At 40.3% G+C, this 19,330-nt stretch overlaps 2 protein-coding genes across 5 annotated transcripts; one reads left to right on the top strand and one right to left on the bottom strand.

The window, feature by feature from the left end:
• Positions 1 to 93: 93 nt before the first annotated feature.
• On the bottom strand, positions 94 to 3,816 carry duox2 (dual oxidase 2). 2 transcript variants are annotated; one of them, XM_044192561.1, is made up of 9 exons: positions 3,689 to 3,816; positions 3,086 to 3,211; positions 2,498 to 2,681; positions 2,251 to 2,308; positions 2,024 to 2,158; positions 1,589 to 1,796; positions 1,266 to 1,480; positions 970 to 1,160; positions 94 to 607 (listed from the first exon to the last, which is right to left on the bottom strand). In XM_044192561.1, the coding sequence occupies exons 2-9, from the start codon at positions 3,145 to 3,147 to the stop codon at positions 596 to 598; spliced, it is 1,065 nt and encodes a 354-aa protein (XP_044048496.1). In that variant the 5' UTR covers positions 3,148 to 3,211; positions 3,689 to 3,816; the 3' UTR covers positions 94 to 595. The 2 variants fall into 2 exon arrangements, with proteins under 2 accessions (XP_044048496.1, XP_044048497.1); XM_044192562.1 differs by lacking the exon at positions 3,689 to 3,816 and having other exon boundaries at positions 2,498 to 2,676.
• On the top strand, positions 3,702 to 17,082 carry duox (dual oxidase). Of its 3 annotated transcripts, none has more exons than XM_044192554.1 (33): positions 3,702 to 3,828; positions 3,925 to 4,008; positions 4,096 to 4,260; positions 4,571 to 4,758; positions 4,979 to 5,180; positions 6,419 to 6,585; positions 7,007 to 7,070; positions 7,467 to 7,563; positions 7,692 to 7,782; positions 8,477 to 8,579; positions 8,832 to 9,004; positions 9,124 to 9,299; positions 9,461 to 9,579; positions 9,679 to 9,816; positions 9,931 to 10,044; positions 10,338 to 10,540; positions 10,888 to 11,073; positions 11,326 to 11,551; positions 11,862 to 11,955; positions 12,046 to 12,221; positions 12,313 to 12,385; positions 12,558 to 12,596; positions 13,090 to 13,268; positions 13,411 to 13,641; positions 13,768 to 13,867; positions 13,960 to 14,009; positions 14,108 to 14,235; positions 14,350 to 14,503; positions 14,670 to 14,902; positions 14,996 to 15,154; positions 15,260 to 15,415; positions 16,246 to 16,374; positions 16,481 to 17,082. In XM_044192554.1, the coding sequence occupies exons 1-33, from the start codon at positions 3,762 to 3,764 to the stop codon at positions 16,601 to 16,603; spliced, it is 4,587 nt and encodes a 1,528-aa protein (XP_044048489.1). In that variant the 5' UTR covers positions 3,702 to 3,761; the 3' UTR covers positions 16,604 to 17,082. The 3 variants fall into 3 exon arrangements, with proteins under 3 accessions (XP_044048489.1, XP_044048488.1, XP_044048490.1); XM_044192553.1 differs by having other exon boundaries at positions 12,555 to 12,596; XM_044192555.1 differs by lacking the exons at positions 3,702 to 3,828; positions 3,925 to 4,008 and having other exon boundaries at positions 4,126 to 4,260; positions 4,605 to 4,758; positions 12,555 to 12,596.
• The last annotated feature ends 2,248 nt before the right edge of the window (positions 17,083 to 19,330 follow it).

Raw genomic sequence — 19,330 nt, 5'->3', positions numbered from 1 at the left:
CTTGTTGTTTGTTTTGTTTATATTTTATAAAACACAAAGTACATTTGCCTGGATTAGAGATGAATCAGTTGTACTTATCCAAGCAGTTTGGTATTCATTCTTCCTCGATTTCACATTTATTTGGATCTCCGAAGCTATGAAAAAAGAATACTTCAACCGATGACACCGCTCAGAAACTATGCACTAATTAAACCACATGTTGTTGCCATGACAACATACATGCATTGCAAGAAATCCTGAAGAGGCTACCAAACATCAAAGTAATCAATATAAAACTAACAGTTATTTTGTTTCATTTTTCATTTCTAATGAAAAAAGAGTTGAACAATGACAGACCTATAATCCATATTGATCAGTGTATATACACATATTGTATGGATCCCATACAACTTTATATATTGTACTTACAACTACTGCAACATGACAATGAACTTTACAAATTCAACTATTTACAGTTCAATCATTAATAACACATAAAACTTACAGGCTCACTTAAAACAGGTGTGAAATTAGACACTCCATCTGTAACACATTCAGCAAAAATATCTTTTCAAGTATTAGCTGAAAAAGCTCCCTGAGAGAAACCTGGACGGCTTCATATATGTTCCTAAAAAATAAACAAAATGATTAAAGTCAACAAGCAGCAAAGGTAGGAAGAATATCCTTAAATGATATATGAACATAAAAGTGCAGCACTCTGGATTCAGGACGTATATACTGTAGTGGCCATAATATCAATGATTCATTTTATTATAATCTTGCATCCCTTAGTAGTACTGCATTGGTCACATTTTTCTAATGTCCCAAAGTAGAACTGAATATGTATTTTGCAACAGTAAATGTATATCAAAGTTTTCCAACAAATTCATTAAAGGACAATGACTAATCAATTTACAAACAGCAAATTGTTACTTTGATGATTGCTAGATGTGTCAAAAGGAAGTATTTCCCTTAGTGTCACCAACTTACCGCCTTGATGTTTGATGTCAGTGGTGGAATTGTCACTCCATCAAGGAAAACTGAATTCAGGTAGCCCTCCCCATAAGAAACAACCTCATCTTCATAACTGTCGACACCCACACTGAAAGCCTCGTTGATCTTCTCTGGTATCATAAAGTTTAACATCACCACCAGAACCCCAATGAGGGTACACAGCACACCTGGAAATCATTTTCAATTAGTAGAAATCACCACCCTTCAGCAGGCTCTGTACAATGTTTGATATACAAAACATATGAAATGAATGCGCAGCTTCTTTTCTTTACCTGTAGCCAGAGCCAGCCAAAATGAATGGCTGTATGCCGTTTCAAAGGAGTCAGTTCCTATGGAGAAAACACACTGTGGCACGTTCATGATGGTGGAGAAAGAGGCCATGGAGAAGAAGATGAACGCAGCGGTGGCCATCATCATATACCCGGCATACAGAATGACCGGCATGGAGAAGAGGATATTGGCGAGCATCCAGCAGCAAAATGCTGTCCTGTGAAAGTGTGCAACCATTTTAATTTCTGCTACTTTTAACAACCATCTGCTGAAACTGACGGTATATTAATATAACTTCAAACTGTATGCAGTTATTTTTTGTTACCAGAGGGTTGCAGAGGCGTATCGTCCAGAGTATCTGTACTGAAAGATGAGTCCACATGTGCTGCTCAGGGTGAATTTCTCAGCAATGTACAGGATGGGATTGGGTAAACCTTTCTCCAGAGCTTCCTCATACTCTTCTTCAATAGTGTCGTGCCAGCTGAATATCTCATTGTAGTCAATGGTCTCATTGAGCTGTATGACAGGATTCCCTAAGAGAGAAAAGAGGGGCACATTTATGTGTATGCATTATGACAAATGCACCTAAAAATCATATACAAGATATTTACTTTTCATGACAGAATTTGCAGAAATATTTGATCAGACTACTGAGCCACTGTCTTAATCAAAGATCTAAGTTGTTCAAAACATTAATGCAGCCAGTATATGAGTGTGTTGTACATTGAATCTACACATAACAGCAGCAACAGTGACTCACCCTTTAGTGTGACATTAATGCCATACAGTCCAACATGCAAGCCGATCTCAGCGTTAACCACTGCGTTGCTGAAAGACTTGTAGGTGGCATTAGTGGTCATTTTGGCCTCAGCCCAGTCATTAGTAAAATTGAGCGCTGCAGAGATGGCACACAAGGGTGAATGATGATGGCCGGAAAAGTAAAATCTGTGATTTGTTCAGCAACAATGTTGAGAATAAAAAACTCACCCACTATCACCACGCCTATGAACAAGCTGATAATTAGTCTAAACATCCAGAACAGCCTCTGACAGGAAGAGAAAGAGCAGAATCAAAATTATTTCAGGCGCACAATTAAATTAAAGTATGGAAATACAATGTTGTCATTATTTAGCAGTTTCAAAAACTGCCAAGCACAGAAGGAGACAACAATAATGAGGTTTTGTGATATGGTTGCGGTGAGTAATCTTAAGTTTATCTTATGGGTGGCACTCACCGACTTCCCTCGTATCCCTGGCAGAATGAGAAGAAGACTGACTGCTAGCACAAGGAAGACCAGAATAATGGTGAGCAAGTTGCCATTGAAGATGAAGGAGGTCCTTTGTAGAGGGTAGAATGGGTAAATGTCATCGTAGAAAGTCATCTTAGCTCCGGATCTTACGGACACAGCTGAGACTAGACTTGTGTAACAGAGAAGACAGTGTTAGTGGCAGGGTTCTCAGTTTCCTCCAGATGCAGAGATAGCAGCTCTTGTTCCTTACAGTAGATAAGGGATGGGGCATTATTACTGCTGTGTAACATGGCACATGATTAAGCAAAACCATGTCTGACTTTTGTAATACAATGTAACATTCCCTGGCACTGTCAGTCTTTACTGCAAAGACATAAATACATCTATATACTGCACAAAGGCATGTAATTCTATACATCCACTTCAGTCAGTGTAATGTAATTAGGTGCTCTTGACTTGGCTCCATCCTGATTTTACTGGATTAATTTGAACCTAAATGAGAAGAAAAGTTTCAAATAAAACCAATAAATCAAACAAACAGAGAAAAGTTAAAATCCAAAAGATCTTTCTTACCCAAAAGTTGAAAGATGAGGACCGAAGAAGAAGAGAGTAAAGTGTGAATGTTGAGGAAACATACAGTTCTTTTATACCATCGGTCCCCTTTGTGTCACTGAGGAGGAGGATGCATTGACTGGAATGCTGTGGAAAAGAGGTGTGATCCAGAGATGATGACTATTCCCATTTGGGCAACACAGGTCACATGCAGTTTGTGATAAGGTGTGCAACACATGTTGGCTTTAGTACTGCACCATCCCTCACCTGCACCACTTCTGCACTACATTTCAGCCTCTACAGTGGGTAAGACTCAACTATATCATCTTCTACTATCAAGGTCACTACAAGGTACAAGGTAGATTTATTTATCATTTTACAACAAAGGGTTGTATAACGAGATTAAGTTGTAGTGATTAAAAAGTGGGAAACTGGACATTGTTTTGGATGTCTGCAGTCTATGACGAAAATGAACAGTGCCGAAGTTTTGTTCTGCTGTTCATTCAAGCAGACAAAATGATTCAGCTGTACATTAGAGTCAGACTTCCTGGCTTTTCTTTCTAATCACTGCTAAACCACAAAGTATATCACATAAATATAAATATAATAGTATATATCAGGTACCTTCACCTTGTCTCTTCAGAAGTCCTTCACTCCTCTTGGCTGCGGACTGAGCTGAGGAGCATCTCTCGCATCAATGGATTTGCGTAAATGGGTTTGGAGTATCTGTGCAGCGGTTGGCTTGGTGCTCTTTGTCAGTGAACGTAAGCAGTTGTACTTCATACTCAGAGCCACTTAACTCTGTTAACGTAGACATTTACAGTAACAAACGCTGTTTAAACTCGACATGTCTTGAACAGATTCACGCTGTGAAATAACCTGGGAGGTTCCGCGCTTTGACGGCTGGTACAACAGTTTGGGATATCCCCGACGCGGAGCTGTCGGTAAGTCACAGTTGCCAAATTGTGCAGCAGCAGCAGCAGCAGCACAGCCTGCCAACACATCACCGCTCTGTGTTTGTGCCCGCGCAGGTTCTCACCTTGTGCGCCTCGTGCCCGCGCATTACTGGGACGGAGTCTACCAACCAGTCCAGGAGCCGCTGCTGCCAAACCCCCGCAGACTGAGCAGCCTTCTGGCCGCGGGGCCCTCCGGTCTGCCCTCCACACGCAACCAAACCGTGCTTTCTCTGTTCTTCGGTAAATATATAATGCATGTTGCTGCATTGAAGTGCAAAAGTGATTAAATGAGTGGCCAAATTTGAGATACAAACTGACCAAAACTGAACTTTTGTTGTGAGGATGATATTTCCCCACCCATACATCTTACCGAACTGCAGGTGCAACACAGGTGTAAGATTTTAATATTATCATTAAAGGTATTGAGTCAGATGTTGCTTTTAAAGCTGCTATTGACTGATAAGAAAACAATAATATGTGGAGGTATTCATTTGAACTTTCTAGGTAAATTTTTTTGTAGTAATGACTTTTAATTATTTTTACTTCTCAGGTTATCATGTGACTTTTGAAATTTTTGACTCAAGAACTCCAGGGTGTCCACCTGAGTTCATGAACATCCATATCCCAAAAGGTGACCCTGTCTTTGACCCTACTGCCACCGGAAAAGTTCTGCTGCCTTTTCAGAGAGGACCATGGGACAAAGAGTCCGGCCAGAGTCCCAGTAACCCTCGCACACAGGTGCTGATTATTGACTCATCAATATGAAGTAACATGTTTGTTAATGTTATCAGCAAATTGCAGCCTCCAGAAACAATCAGTAGGCTAAATGTGAACAGTAAGTTAAGAACTGTGCTGTAACAGATCAGGCAGTTCTGAAGGGAACCATCACATTATGTTACCTTACAGTTACCGTTCCTTAAGAGCAATAATTTGAGAAAAACAAATATAACACATGCAGGTGAACTTGGTGACAGCATGGATGGATGGCAGCTCCATCTATGGCCCCTCCGCATCCTGGTCTGACTCCCTGAGAAGCTTCTCTGGAGGGCTCTTGACTTCAGACTCTGAGTGGAACATGCCAAATCAAGGAACAGGACGCAGTTTCATGTGGAGTGCTGCTGACCCCTCTACAGGAGATCATGGAGCCCATGGCCTTTATGGTGAGACATTTTATACTTTATACTTCAGATCTGACCTGCACCAAACACTGTTGGCAAATAATTCATTTTATTGTCCGTTGAGGACCAGACAGTGATGTGTATATCATCAGGGGCCTTTTATAGATATGTCAAGGGAGTTGTTAGTTACAGACAGGTGCACTAGACTGACTCCTATGTCACTGATTAAAGGGACAGTTCATTCAAAAGCACAGTCAAACATAATTTCCTCCTTACCTGGAGTGCAGTACATCCAACCACATAGTTAATTGTGACTTATTGAAAAAATGTTGGCTAGGTGTCAACCCAAAGCAGTGGAGCTCAGTGACATTTAACATACGGCCTTTAAAGGCCCAAAACTCAACAGTAATGTCTCTTTCCAAGTAGAATGACACAGTTGTTCACAATAATCCACAGCTTATCCTTAAAACAGTGTTTTTCAGTGAAACAAGGTCATTATATGTGGAAATGTATGTTGCTTTTGAGTTTTTCAGATAACTTTTCAACGTTTTGAGCATCACAAACTAGTTGCAATTGCACATAATAGATCTCCAAATCTCAGCAAATCACACCTGGATGCATAGATTTCACTCATGGTAAAACTGAATATGCTTTAGTGTGTGTGTTTGGCTGAACTATACCTTTAAACAACCTGGTATCTGAACTGGTTATTTACACTGTATGTGGCAATACCCACCCAATCGATACTGCAAGCTGCTGAAAACAAACAACAAGAATTTCTTTCACCCAGGTCTGCTTTGCAGCCTGCGAGTCTGAGTCAAGAGAGGCCCTGCCTGACGTATGTTATGACTCTTTAATTATTGTGTAAATGGCTTAACACTTACCACAGTAAATCCCTCTCTCTATATGATAGAGGATGCCGTTCAGGTGTCATGAAACCAGTGTTTTGTTGCTTGTGTTGTTAAAGGTGTGTAGTTATTATCTGGGGCTGAGGCGGAGGATCTTCTCCTGTTGTCACCGCTCTGTTTTCACGTCCTTAAAAACAAACAGCCAAATTATCTTTCCATTAGTGGACAGAGATCCTCATCAATCAATGCAATGGGAGTGTGACACTATACAGATAAGGTGCAGAATATTTGTGAATTGTGGGGCAGTTTTCTGTATAAAAAATGTTACGTATACAGCCTATTCTCTGTTTATTCTGTTATAGCTATAGTGATGTTAATTCACATGATGGAATAACATAATTCCCTATAATTTGTGCCATCTTCTTTGTCCAGAGTTGGGAAATGCCTGGGCCAATGAGAACATGTTCACAGCAGCAGAGGGGATTATCTGGTTTCGCTACCACAATTATGTAGCCTCCAGACTGCATGAGGAACACCCAGAGTGGGCAGACGAAAAGCTGTTTCAAAACGCCAGGAAGACAGTTGTGGCCACATTCCAGGTAGAAGGAAAAGTCTCCATGTAATCCTCTCGCTGCACAGGTGCTGATTAAATTTGCACTCTGGAAAGAGCGAGGTTGCATCAACACCAGGTGGTCGTGATTTTATGGATGAAATTGATGGTTTTAGTGCAAATGCATCATCTCTCACTTGTTTGATTAGTCAAGTCTGTCCTCAAGAAGCAAGAACATTACACACATTACATATTCTACTTCTATCGAAAACAATAGTTAACAAAACAATTTACAATTAAATAATATTTTTGGTCATATCGAAAAATCTGGTTTTATTGACTCAAAAAAATGAGACTAAGACAAAAATTAGCTTGATATATTATCATCAAACCCCATACAATCATGATCAGTTTCAGTGTGCATTCAAAAAAGCTGCAATAACTTTTATCCCTCCTATTTTTCCGCGCAGAATATTGCTCTCTACGAATGGCTGCCTGGATATCTTGGAGACAAAAAGCTTCCTCCTTACCCAGGTAAGACTCAGCCAGAGTGCATGTGCGTACAAGTGGACGGGAACAGGTAATGCACTGGTGACCACAAGCCGTGGTGAGGTGAGCTATCGTTGGTGGTGTTTGACAAATATGTGCTCCGTCAGCAAAGCATCACCCTGAGTCTCCTTCTTCTGCTGAATGAGCACCCGCAGCTGAAGAAAGTTAAAGGGATAACGGTCAGATGAGCCCATCATCTTAATCACTCTTCATTTTCATAGCTGTGCTGCATTAGTTGCCTCACTTGACTGACCATTTGGATGATGATATAGGGTGTTTGCATGCGTGATGATTGTTTCTAATTCAGCTTGTAGTTTACTTATTAGTTATTTTGTTCTCCTTCTATTGTTTAATTTTATATTCTGATTTATCTGTATACAGGTTACCGGAAATTTGTTGATCCGGGGATCTCTCCTGAGTTTGAGGCTGCTGCCATACGATTTGGCATCACTATGGCCCCACCTGGTGTTTATATGAGGTATTATGTTTAGTTGAGCGTAATATTGTCAAGTGCTGCTGTGAACGTTGTCAGACGCCATCTAAAATAGAGTGTGCGCTAACTATTAGAAATAAAACCCTCCACATGGACTCTCCTTTTTCCTACAGAAACAGAACCTGTCATTTTCAGAAGATTGTCAACATAGATGGCAGCTTATCACCAGCAATGCGTCTTTGTAACAGCTTTTGGAAACGGCAGGTATATCATGATCATACTTCTGCATTTTCACAAGACTGCACCCAAGATTTTTTTTAGTAAATTGACTGGTGTGCTCATTTAAATACTATGTGTTTATCACCACAAACCTTTTCTCCACCACACTCAACCACAGCTTTTTTTCTTTTCAATTTCCTTTCTTGTGAGTAGTAGTATTTAGTAATACTAGTAATGATTTTTTTTTTTAAATAAGAACAGGCAGTGAAGTCACATGTAGTACTTTTTTATTTATGGAGACAGTGGAAAAGTACAGAAGGAGAACAGCAGAAAAGATTTGACCCAGGAACTTTGTGGCTTCAGAGGCAGGAAAGCAAACCAGTGTGTGTCTCTGAGCACTGTTTTAATTACAAATCACTTTACATGTATTTCTGTCGAGAAAATGGGGCTGAAAGCTAGAATGTTTCAAGTACATTTCTCTTTGATAGTCTCAGTTACTAGTTAGTTATTTTATAGTTAGTGCTTCCAAATTGAATATTGGGGATAGCTATGTGATGGATGATGATGGTTTCTCTACAAATTACCTCACCAAAGAATTAGTTTGGACTGCCTCTACTTTAAGACTAAAATATGCTTGTGTATTTTCAATGGCCTCCTTGATACCACCTATTAGAGAGAGTAGTATGTATTAATCTGTATATTACAGTATATATTGATGCTGTTGTCATTGTGTTTCCAGAGAATCAATGTGAAGACTAGCCAGGATGTAGACGACCTCCTCATGGGCATGGCTTCCCAGATTGCAGAGAGAGAAGACAATATTGTTGTGGAGGACCTGAGAGGTGTTTAATCCTTCTTATTCACTGCCTGTATCAGAAATCAGTTTATTGATTACAAGTTTAATGCCAAGTGGGTTTCACATACAAGTAATTTGCCTTGGTGTGGTGGTGCATAACAGAAAAAATATACATAGTAAGAGAAAATACCACAAAAGTCAAGCAATCATAAATAGAAAATTGAAAATTACAATAAAATTACCTTATTTAAGTTCTAAACTAATAATCACTGCTCTGATCTGATTTGCACCCTGACAGATTTCATGTACGGACCCCTAAGGTTCACCCGGACAGATCTGGTGGCCATGACCATCCAAAGAGGAAGAGACTTTGGTCTTCGTAGTTACACTGAGGTCAGAAAAGCTCTGGATCTGCCTCCTGTCAAGACATTTGAGGAAATAAATTCTGAGCTCAACAGCACCAACCCACAGGTGAAACCTAGAGTCTCCGAAAGCAAATAAATGCCTTTAAACAAAGAATGATCAAACATGAACTGCATCAAAACAGTAATCCTGGGAATTAAAGTGTGTCTTGTGTTCTACTCCATCAGTTGCTCCACGATATTGCAGAACTGTATAACAGAGACATCTCAAAACTGGAACTCTTCCCTGGAGGACTGCTGGAGTCTCTCGATGGTCCAGGTCCAGTTTTCTCCGCCATAATCCTGGACCAGTTTGAACGCATCAGAAACGGAGACCGCTTCTGGTTTGAGAACAAACAGAATGGGTAAGCTCCTCTCTAAAGGACTTTCAGAATAGAATTTGCCATCATAGTATCTAATCCTACAGTATTGTGTGATTTATCTCATATTAATGTTTGTGACAACAACACCCATTCACATGTGCCAGTCATTTTACTATAGTTGTGTACTTTGGGTGGTTTTCCAGTTTGTTCACAGATGAGGAGATCCAGGTGATCCGCAACATGACCTTTCATGACGTCCTTATTGCAGTCACAAGTGCAGAAGCCACTGATATACAGAATAATGTGTTCTTCTGGAAGGATGGTAAAAATGTGTCTCTTATATTTGATTCATAAACAAACAAGGATTTAAAACAATAATATTTAAAAAATGGATTAAAAAACATTCTCTCTGTTGCCTTAGGTGATCCTTGTCCTCAGCCCACACAGCTGAATGCATCAATGCTCCATCCCTGCACTAATGCTACCAAACTTAATTACTTTGATGGGAGCAAAGCTGGCTTTGGGATATTCATCATTGTTCTGTTCCTCTTTCCTGTTGGTCAGTATCATACTCACAAATCCAGCTCTTTTTGCACAGCAATAATACTGAAATCACTCATCAGCAGTTTTGTTGTAAAACTGACAATCAGTTGTGATTACTTTACTTTCACAGTTAGTTTTCTAGTGGCCTGTATGGTGGCGTGTCTCCGCAAGTACAGGTACAGGAAGTTCCAGAGAAGAAGAAAAGCTGGTAACAGAACAGTCGAGCCAGCTGTGGGAATCACTGGTATGAAATCTGTGGGGTTAAAAAAACAACCTTAAAATACTTTATTTGCAGAGTCCAATGTAGTAAAAACATAATATCTATAAGTCAGGTTTTAAATTGACTCATTGTCAGTTGTTAATAAACATCAGCTAACTATTGGATTTACCGCTACGCAGGCCTTCAGCAACCATTATGTATGTCAAATAGGCATCAACACAAATCCCTTTGCTATTTTCTGTTATTTTACACAACTGTCCTCAACATCATCCAGAATCCTATCTTGCTCTTCCTCTCATTCCACTTTTTCTCTCCAGCCTATGAGTGGCAGGGCCATAAAAAACCTCTGCATCCTGTCAGTGTGGAGGTCGATGAGAAGAGGAGGCTGCAGGTCTTTGACAGATCTGGGTCCATTCACCGTTGCCTCAACCTGGGCAACCAGGACTACCTAGATGTCCTTCTCTCCAACGACCGTCACCACAAAGCTCTGCTGCTCAAAGTATCAAAAGAGTACGACCTGGTGAGTATCTGGGAACGAGAGGGGATAATTTGCACCTTCGGGCTCTTGATCTGAAAAAGCAGCTGCAGTCTGATTCAGGTTGTAGGGGGAAAAATGGTTTTAAAAAATGTTGCTGCTGTTGTATCTTGTGTAAGACAACCAAATTCTGTGTTCACATTTAGGATTGTTTGCAGTTCAAGCACATCCAGCTTTCTCACTTTTGCACTGAAGTTACTTCTGCTTTTATTTTTCCCCTCATCCAATCATTGATGCAAGCATGATTCTGCAGATGTACATGATCGCCATCACTTTTCATCTCCCTCCAATCCTGTTAATCTTCTCCTGATGCTCCCTGTTTGCACATCCAGGTGCTGTTTTTTGATGACGAGAGCAAACGTGCAGCATTTTTCAAGCATCTGCACCCGGGGGTGACAGACATTGGGCAGGAGATTAGAGTGAAGGAGATGAGAGAAGTGGAACTGCTGAAGGAGGCTTTAACCAGAGAGCAGAGGGCTCAGATTGTGGAAACTTTCATCCGACACGCTTTCTCTAAGGTACTATCAGCCTCTGAACGTTTACCTCATTCTCTGCTCTATTACAGCGGCATTAGCTGCCACAAAATGTCGTCAGTCCTTGTTTGAGGTCAAATTAGGTCCGACCTCCAGCCAAAAGAACTAATTGTTGGTCTTGATGGTTACCTCATCCATGATCGACATACATTAACCTCAGGTAACGTCAGTGATATTACTAATGACACTATAGTGACATGTAATGACACTGTCCCTCGCTGTCCCTCTGGTGCACAGGTCTTGGAAATAGAGAAGTGTGACGCTGGGGACATGAGTGGCGTTTCCCACAAGAAAGCCAAAGAGGTTCTCCAGTGCGAGCTGGCAGCGTCTGAGTTTGCAGATGCGCTGGGCCTCAAGTCTGACTCCTTATTTGTGGACTCCATGTTCACACTAGCTGATAAAGATGGAAACGGTTACCTCTCCTTCCAAGAGTTTCTTGATGTGATGGTTATCTTTATGAAAGGTAAAATGAAACTAATAATAATCAATTTCATTTTGGTGGGTTAGCTGCTCTCGAGGGATGATCTACTGGGACTGTCCAGCCGCAAATGAAAATAAATTTACAGAACACATCACGAAATCAATTAAGTAAATCAATAAATAAATCAAGTAAATAAGTTTTATAGACTGATGTTAATTAGATCTAGACAGCTAGAAATGAGCAATGGACTACATGAATGGCATGTCTGATATTTAATAGAAAAGTTGATGTCATAAACCAGTAATTAGTCTAGTTCTACATTGTGTCACTGATGATATGTGTGTTTAATCAGGGTCTCCTGAGGAAAAATCCAAACTGATGTTTTCCATGAACGACATTGGTGGAACTGGTTTCTTGTCAAAAGAAGAATTTGCCAGGATGCTCAGGTTTGATTGATGTTTCTTTTTTTTCATAACCGTCCAAAGTCTTTTTTTCCCTGTCTGATGGTTCATCTACGTCCATTTGATGTGTTGCAGGTCTTTCATTGAAATCTCCAACGGTGCGCTGTCAAAGAGCCAGGCAGAGGAAGGCATCAAGGCCATGATGCAGGCCGCAGGCTTTGATGACAAGGAGAAAATCACATGGGAGGACTTCCATTTCCTCCTGCGGGACCACGAGAAAGAGCTGCAGTTTGCCCAACTCAATGTCAAAGGTTGGAGAAAGTTTTGTCTAAGAAGATCTTTTTTTAAATCCTCATTTCTCTGACCTTGTCTGATGAATTAGTGCCTCTGCTGTGTGTGCAGGGATGGAGAAACAAGGGGGGAAGAAGCTTCTGAGTCGAGACCAGAGAGTGTCCTTCATCTGTCCAGCAAACAGGTAAGAGAACCGGGGCTGTAATCACTCATCCAGACCACAAATGTAACAGCTGTTGCTTGCACTATACAGTAGATAAAAACAATGATCCACTGTAGCGTTTTCATTTAATCCTTTTAATTTGTATATCCCAGTTTTCCAGTTTACAATCTTGTTCATTTTTTGTTTGCAGCAGCAACAACACACAAGGACAGGAGATACGCAGACGGAAAAAGTTTGTTCCTTGTTTCATTTTTCTGCTCCTGTAAATGACTTTCTGAAGAAAAGATAAGGAAAGATAAGCAAGATAACATGTCTGACAACGAAACAAAACTGATAAAACTCATCATCTGAACAGAATTTGTTTTGTAAACTGGTTTATATTCACTATAGAGTTATTATTATTAATTGTCCCTCAGTTTAAATTACCTCTTCAAGTTCCTTTTGCATGAGTTTTTCTTGAATTTCTGTATAGAGGAAACTGTGGTTGTGTAGAAAACCATGGTGGCTTGTGGGTTATCAAAATATTATTATTATTAATTTATGAAGCTGCACATATGATGCAACTGCTCTAATACAGTGGCTTTACAGTAAAAAGTTAAAGTATCATACCCTACTTCCTCTGTAGTTTGGGCAACCTGAATGTGGTCAAAAACTCCACAGCTAAATAACAAGACAGAACAAAGAATATTCACTGAATAAAGTCAAATGGATTTGAATATTTTCAGGTTAAGTGTCAACACTCCAAATGTCTATGTGAAGCCCAAGCGTGAGCAGTACATAAGAAACCCAATCCAGCAGAAGATCCAGCAGTTCAAACGTTTCATTGAGAATTATCGCCGTCATATTGTCTGCTTCATCATCGTTTACGGCATCACAGCTGGCGTGACTCTTGAAAGATGTTACTGTGAGTAACATTCTCCTTGTTCTGCTTCCTCACTATGTCATGTTAATGTATTATAGTCCTTCTTTTAAAGGCATCATACTTTACATACAAGAGCCTTTTCTGAAATGACCCTCTAGAAGTGATCGAAAACCTTGTTTTTCAGACTACAGTTTACAGGCCGAATCTACAGGTATCCCTGAGACTTCAGTGGTAGGCATCGTCGTCTCCCGTGGCTCGGCAGCCGCCGTCTCCTTTCTGTTTCCCTACATGCTCCTCACTGTGTGTCGCAACCTCATCACGCTGTGCCGAGAGACGATCCTCAACCGATACATCCCCTTTGATGCTGCTATCGATTTCCATCGCTTCATGGCCATGACTGCCATCATCCTAGCAAGTTGGTAGACTGGAGGAGAAATTGTTACGCAAATGATAGTGGAGAGAAATTATGGAAAGTTTTGATGTCTTCACCTGTTTACATTTTATTGGTGTGAGCTCACTCCTATTTCTATTCTGACTGTAGTTGTTCATAGTTTGGGCCATGTGGTCAACATCTACATCTTCTCCATCAGTGACCTCAGCATCCTGGCTTGTCTGTTCCCCAAAGTTTTATCCAACAATGGGTAACATTTGAAAAATCTGCCTGATTTTAGCAGATATTTGTACACTTTGCATAGAGTTATGGCAGCTGAATTACAGTGTGTTTTCATTTTAGGTCTGAACTTCCTCAGAAGTGGTCGTGGTGGTTCTTTCAAACCGTTCCAGGTATCATAGGAAACTCATTTTAGACCTTTAGTGGTACATGGACTGCTTGTTATATTATGCTGTAATTGAGTTTTTGCTCTGCTTTGTCCTTTTCCTAGGAATGACTGGTGTCTTGCTTCTTTTTACTTTTGCATTTATGTATGTTTTTGCCTCACACTATTTCCGTCGCATCAGTTTTCGTGGGTTTTGGATCACACATTACCTCTACATTGTTGTGTACATTCTAGTAAGTACTTTTCTGACTTTAAAATACTCCACATGCACTCTGCAGTCAGGTGACTTTCATGGTGGGAGGCAGTTTTACGAATAGTGTGATGTTGGCTTTGTTTTCATTCAACAGACAGTTGTTCATGGCAGTTTTGCCCTGCTCCAAGAGCCCCGTTTCTACATCTATTTAATTCCACCTGCACTGCTCTTCCTGCTGGACAAACTTATCAGCTTGAGCAGGAAGAAGGTGGAGATCCCGGTGGTCAGAGCTGAGCTGCTGCCTTCAGGTGAAAATCACCATGGAGTAATTTAAATGTCTCGTTATTCTCTGTCTCTCCTTGGTTTTAGTCTGTGCTAAATAAATTGCACTTCCATTGTCTTCACTGAAATCACTTAATGTTTGTGCACACTCTGCATTCGAGTTCACACTTCCCTTGGCTGTCCTATCTGTAGGTGTGACACATCTGGAGTTCAAGCGACCTCAGGGCTTTGTGTACCGTTCAGGCCAGTGGGTTCGCATTGCATGCCTGATGTTGGGCACAGATGAGTACCACCCATTCACACTGACGTCAGCACCTCACGAAGAGACCTTGAGCCTGCACATCCGAGCTGTGGGGCCCTGGACCAGCCAGCTCCGAGAGCTCTACACTGAAGAAAGCCTGCTCGAGCTCGGAGCCTATCCAAAGGCAGGTTAAAGCATTGTTTGGTGTGTGTTTCATCTGCTTCTCCATTCTTTGTCTTTTCGTGACACTGACATTCATATTTTATTTCATCCTAAGTTGTACTTGGATGGCCCGTTTGGTGAGGGCCATCAGGAGTGGACTGACTTTGAGGTGTCTGTTCTGGTGGGAGGAGGAATTGGAGTCACTCCATTCGCCTCCATCCTCAAAGACCTGGTGTTCAAGTCCTCCATCAAGTCCAAGATTCAGTGTAAAAAGGTGCTGCTTAAAATCAAACAACCTACAGTACATTTTGTCTTGAATTCCTCCCTGAAGCATTATTTATGTGTACAAGTAGCTCACTCTATAAACAATCTCTTGAAGGTGTACTTCATCTGGGTGACACGAACACAACGTCAGTTTGAGTGGGTTTCAGACATCATCAGGGAGGTGGAGGAGATGGACACCATGGAGCTGGTCTCAGTCCACACTTACATCACTCAGGTGGCCGAAAAGTTCGACCTCCGCACCACCATGCTGGTGAGATCTGCAGTTGCAAAAAAGTGGAAAATATATATATACAAAGTTCACTAAAATGCTACTAAATATTAAACAAATATTCTGTTTAATGTTGACTCCTAAATACGTGCCTTGTATATTACAGGAATAGTAAGTAAATATGCTCCTTCGCTTACTTGCTGGGAGTTAGTTGAGAAGAATGATACCACTCTCATATCTGTAGTTAAATATGAAGTGGCAGCCCGCAGCCAGTTAGCTTAGCTTAGCTTAGCATAAAGACTGGAAACTGGGGGAAACAGCTAGCCTGACTCTGTCCAAAGGTATCAAAACTACTAGCACCACTAAATCTCACCAATTTACATGTTATATCTTGTTTATTTAATCCGTACAAACACTGAAGTGTAAAGTCTCCACTGGAGACATGGTGACGACAGGACTCCAAAAAGTCACTGCACTCGGCTAAGAAATAGTCACGTAGATAACCCCCCATAAAACCACTACTTGTTGTTTTTACATTTCAGTTTTTTGCAGATTGAACCAACAAGATATAATGTGTTAATTACAGAGTTTTAGAGGTACCGGTAGGCAGATTTTGTTACCTTTACAAACCCTGCTTTTACAGAGCCAGAATAGCTATTTTTCCACTTTGTCATGACCATTTCATGCTAAGCTAACTGGCTGCTGGCTGTAGCTTCATATTTAACATACAGATATGAGAATGTTATTGATCTGTTCATTTAACTCTCGGGAAGAAAGCGATTAGCATATTTCCCCAAACTGTTCCTTTCATATTAAATAATAATGAAAGCCACTAATGATCCCTCACCATTGTCTTTGTAATGCGTGGACAGTACGTGTGTGAGCGCCACTTTCAGAAGGTGTGGAATCGCAGTCTCTTCACTGGCCTCCGGTCCGTCACCCACTTCGGCCGTCCACCCTTGGTGTCGTTTTTCAGCTCACTGCAGGAAGTTCACCCTGAGGTCATACTTCTACCTACCTCGTGTTTGTCTGAAACTTTGCCCAGTATATTAGCCTGGACAAAATTAATTCATTGTTTAACTTTTAAATGTGTATTATTTTCTGTAGGTGGGTAAAATTGGTGTATTCAGCTGTGGACCGCCTGGACTGACCAAGAACGTGGAGAAAGCTTGTCAGCAGATGAACAAGAGGGATCAGGCCCATTTTATACATCACTATGAGAACTTCTAACGTGTCCTCAGCTCTGGACTACATAGTTACAGAAGGAATGATGAGCCACTTTACGCTGGAGAATATAAGTTAATTAGAAATACTTTTACACCCACAATCACAGCGCCAATGTAGGAAGTTTTGATTTTATGTAATGCCTTGAAGAGAAAAATACTTGTTGCCTATTGATTAAATGTGTACTGATTCAATTCTTCTTTACATCTTTATTCTATAATCATAAATATTATTGTTACATTCAGTTCAATCTGTCAAAGATGAGAAATTTAGTTTCATATAATATCATAAAATTATTTTTAATTGTGTATCATGTGAGTTTTTATTTGCTGTTTGACTCAGAGATGTAACTGGAGTTAGCTGTCATTGTTTACCATTTTACTATATGTTTTTGAAATCATAATGTATGGTTGATTTCATGTTATTAATTTCTTGTGCTCTTGTGTGAAATATATCCGGACCAAATAAATTTACATTTTACAATACATTTGTAACCGTGTCATATCTGAAGGAAGCATCCTAAAATCCATAAACATTGTAAGGTGCCACATTCAGCTCATAGATATAACATAATAGATATATCTCCCTCCTAGATAGAGCGGTGAAGACCGCAACAGCTGGACATGATAGAAAAGTACTGTCAGAACTGGGCCCTGGCAGTAAATATGAAGAAAACTAATGGCATGATTTTTCAAAAATGCCCCAGATGTCAGGAAAACAAATATCAGTCTGCCATAAATAATCATATCATTGAACACAGTATGAGTTATACTTACCTTGGTATAACGATAACAGCATCAGAGAGTTTCAACATGGCAGTGAATGCACTAATAGAAAATGCTTGAAGAGCTCTAAATGCAATTAAGAGAACATTTTAGAATTTCCAAATTCAAATTAAAATTTGGCTTAAAATATTTGATAGTGTCATTGCGCTGTATGGTAATGAAGCATGGGGTCCACTCAGTCATCGTAGCTGTACCCGTTGGGACAAACTTCCAAAAGAATCGTTACATGCAGAATTCTGCAGATCCATTTTACACGTACACAGAAAAACACCAATAAATGCATGTAGAGCAGAATTAGGCAGATACCCACTGATAATTAACATTCAAAAGGGAGCGCTCAAATTTTTTAACAACTTTAAATCCAGCCCCCTAGACCGCCTCCATTCCAAAGCCCTCCAAACCCAAGAGCTGAGCCCAGAAAAGAGTCCCCTATGTCAGCTGGTGCTGAGACTAACTGCCCCCTCTCAGACACACTCTGACCAGTCCCACAACAGCACTGTTTTCCAAACACCAGTCAGAGTAAACCTAATTATAACGCAATGTAAAGAACCTATTTGGAACTGAAAAGAGATTATGTATTTGCACAATATCTCTCTACTGTCAGAAATAGAAAGCAGAGACAGCTCCTAACAGAGTACAGGCTCAGGGACCACAAACTGGCAATCGAAAAAGCAAGACACAAAAGTCCTGGCAACCAAAAGAAAACAGAATATGTGGTCACTGTTCGACAGGTGAGGTTGAGACGGAGATGTACTTCCTCCTACAATGTACAACATTCAATGAAATAAGGAAAGTTTACTTTAACAAGTTCAACTCCGTAATCTCAGATTTCAAAGAGCTAAATGAGCTCTTAAAAATGCATTCAAACACACACACACACAAACTAAACCTCCTTCTGGTGCTTCTAGCTTCTGCACTGAGACTACACTTGAATTAACCCCAACTCCTAAATCTGATTAGTTGGTTAAGTGATAAGCCACACAGCTCCTCCACCCAGAAGAATAACAAGTAAAAATGTTGATTTGACAAACTGTGCATTGGTGCCAGATACATTTTTAATTATTATTATTTATTAGTATTTATCTTGGCTATTATTCTGTGACAAACAGCCCATTTCACATTTATGTGTTTGATATTTGTTAAGTGTACAGGGAGTGCTGCCTGCACAAATGCTATGCTACTGCACAGTCCCAAAAACAATGGACTGAACATATGTGTTTGCTTATCAAATACACTTAGGATAACATAAGAAGGGTGTATGCAAATATTTAATGAACTGAGTCAATGTCATGGCTGCCTAGTGAAACTTCCAGAACAGGATAAAAACAACAAGCTTACTCGATTACAGAAGTACTTTTTGTACTTGTAAATTGTCTTTACATTTCATCTGAGTGGCACAAGGAGGAAGATGGCACTTTAGTCTGAAGCAGGCCTGTTCAATTGGCGGCCCGTGGGCCACATCTGGCCCAGAAGCAACCTTCGAGAGGCCCAGCATACATAAATCTCATATATGACAAAATATGTAAACTACATTTTTAGTGTATGGAAGTGGCTAACGAGTGAGCCATCTCACTTCCTTCTCATCTCTGTTGAGAGTTCCACATGCACAGTACCGATCAGGCAGGCTGTTTACGGACGTAGCGACATCCCCAATCATATCACAGTCTATTGACAGTCACAAGTAGGGAAGTGCTCTACCCCAAAACATAAATTTGACAATGAAAACCGTCACTTTAACCCTGCCTGGACTGGCAAGTATTTGTTTATTTTGCTGCCATCTCCAAACGCCTGCTATGTTTTATTACATTCATTTGCATTTGTTTAAAATTTGTCATTACAAAAAAAAAAAAAAAAGCTTTAAATAGGCTGCTGAAAATGTCTGGCCCATCTATATTTCCTGGTCTAAGGACATGGATTCAAGTGTTTGTGTGTAATCAGGCAAAAACAT

This window comes from Siniperca chuatsi, linkage group LG4 (genome assembly GCF_020085105.1).
Source record: "Siniperca chuatsi isolate FFG_IHB_CAS linkage group LG4, ASM2008510v1, whole genome shotgun sequence".
Taxonomy (NCBI): domain Eukaryota; kingdom Metazoa; phylum Chordata; class Actinopteri; order Centrarchiformes; family Sinipercidae; genus Siniperca; species Siniperca chuatsi.
Note: the sequence above shows the minus strand (reverse complement) of the source record. Positions and strands in the feature narration are given on the sequence as shown.

Bases quoted from the DNA above. Each gene is read 5' to 3' on its own strand.
- duox2 (XM_044192561.1), bottom strand. From the start codon at position 3,147: ATGTTTCCTCAACATTCACACTTTACTCTCTTCTTCTTCGGTCCTCAT. The intron at 1,481-1,588 runs GTAACAAAAAAT...ACACTTTCACAG, and splicing joins TACGCCTCTGCAACCCTCTG to GACAGCATTTTGCTGCTGGA. The intron at 1,161-1,265 runs GTAAAGAAAAGA...AATGATTTCCAG, and splicing joins TTGGCTGGCTCTGGCTACAG to GTGTGCTGTGTACCCTCATT.
- duox (XM_044192553.1), top strand. From the start codon at position 3,762: ATGGATTTGCGTAAATGGGTTTGGAGTATCTGTGCAGCGGTTGGCTTG. The intron at 7,564-7,691 runs GTATTATGTTTA...TTTTTCCTACAG, and splicing joins CCACCTGGTGTTTATATGAG to AAACAGAACCTGTCATTTTC. The intron at 15,416-16,245 runs GTGAGATCTGCA...ATGCGTGGACAG, and splicing joins ACCTCCGCACCACCATGCTG to TACGTGTGTGAGCGCCACTT.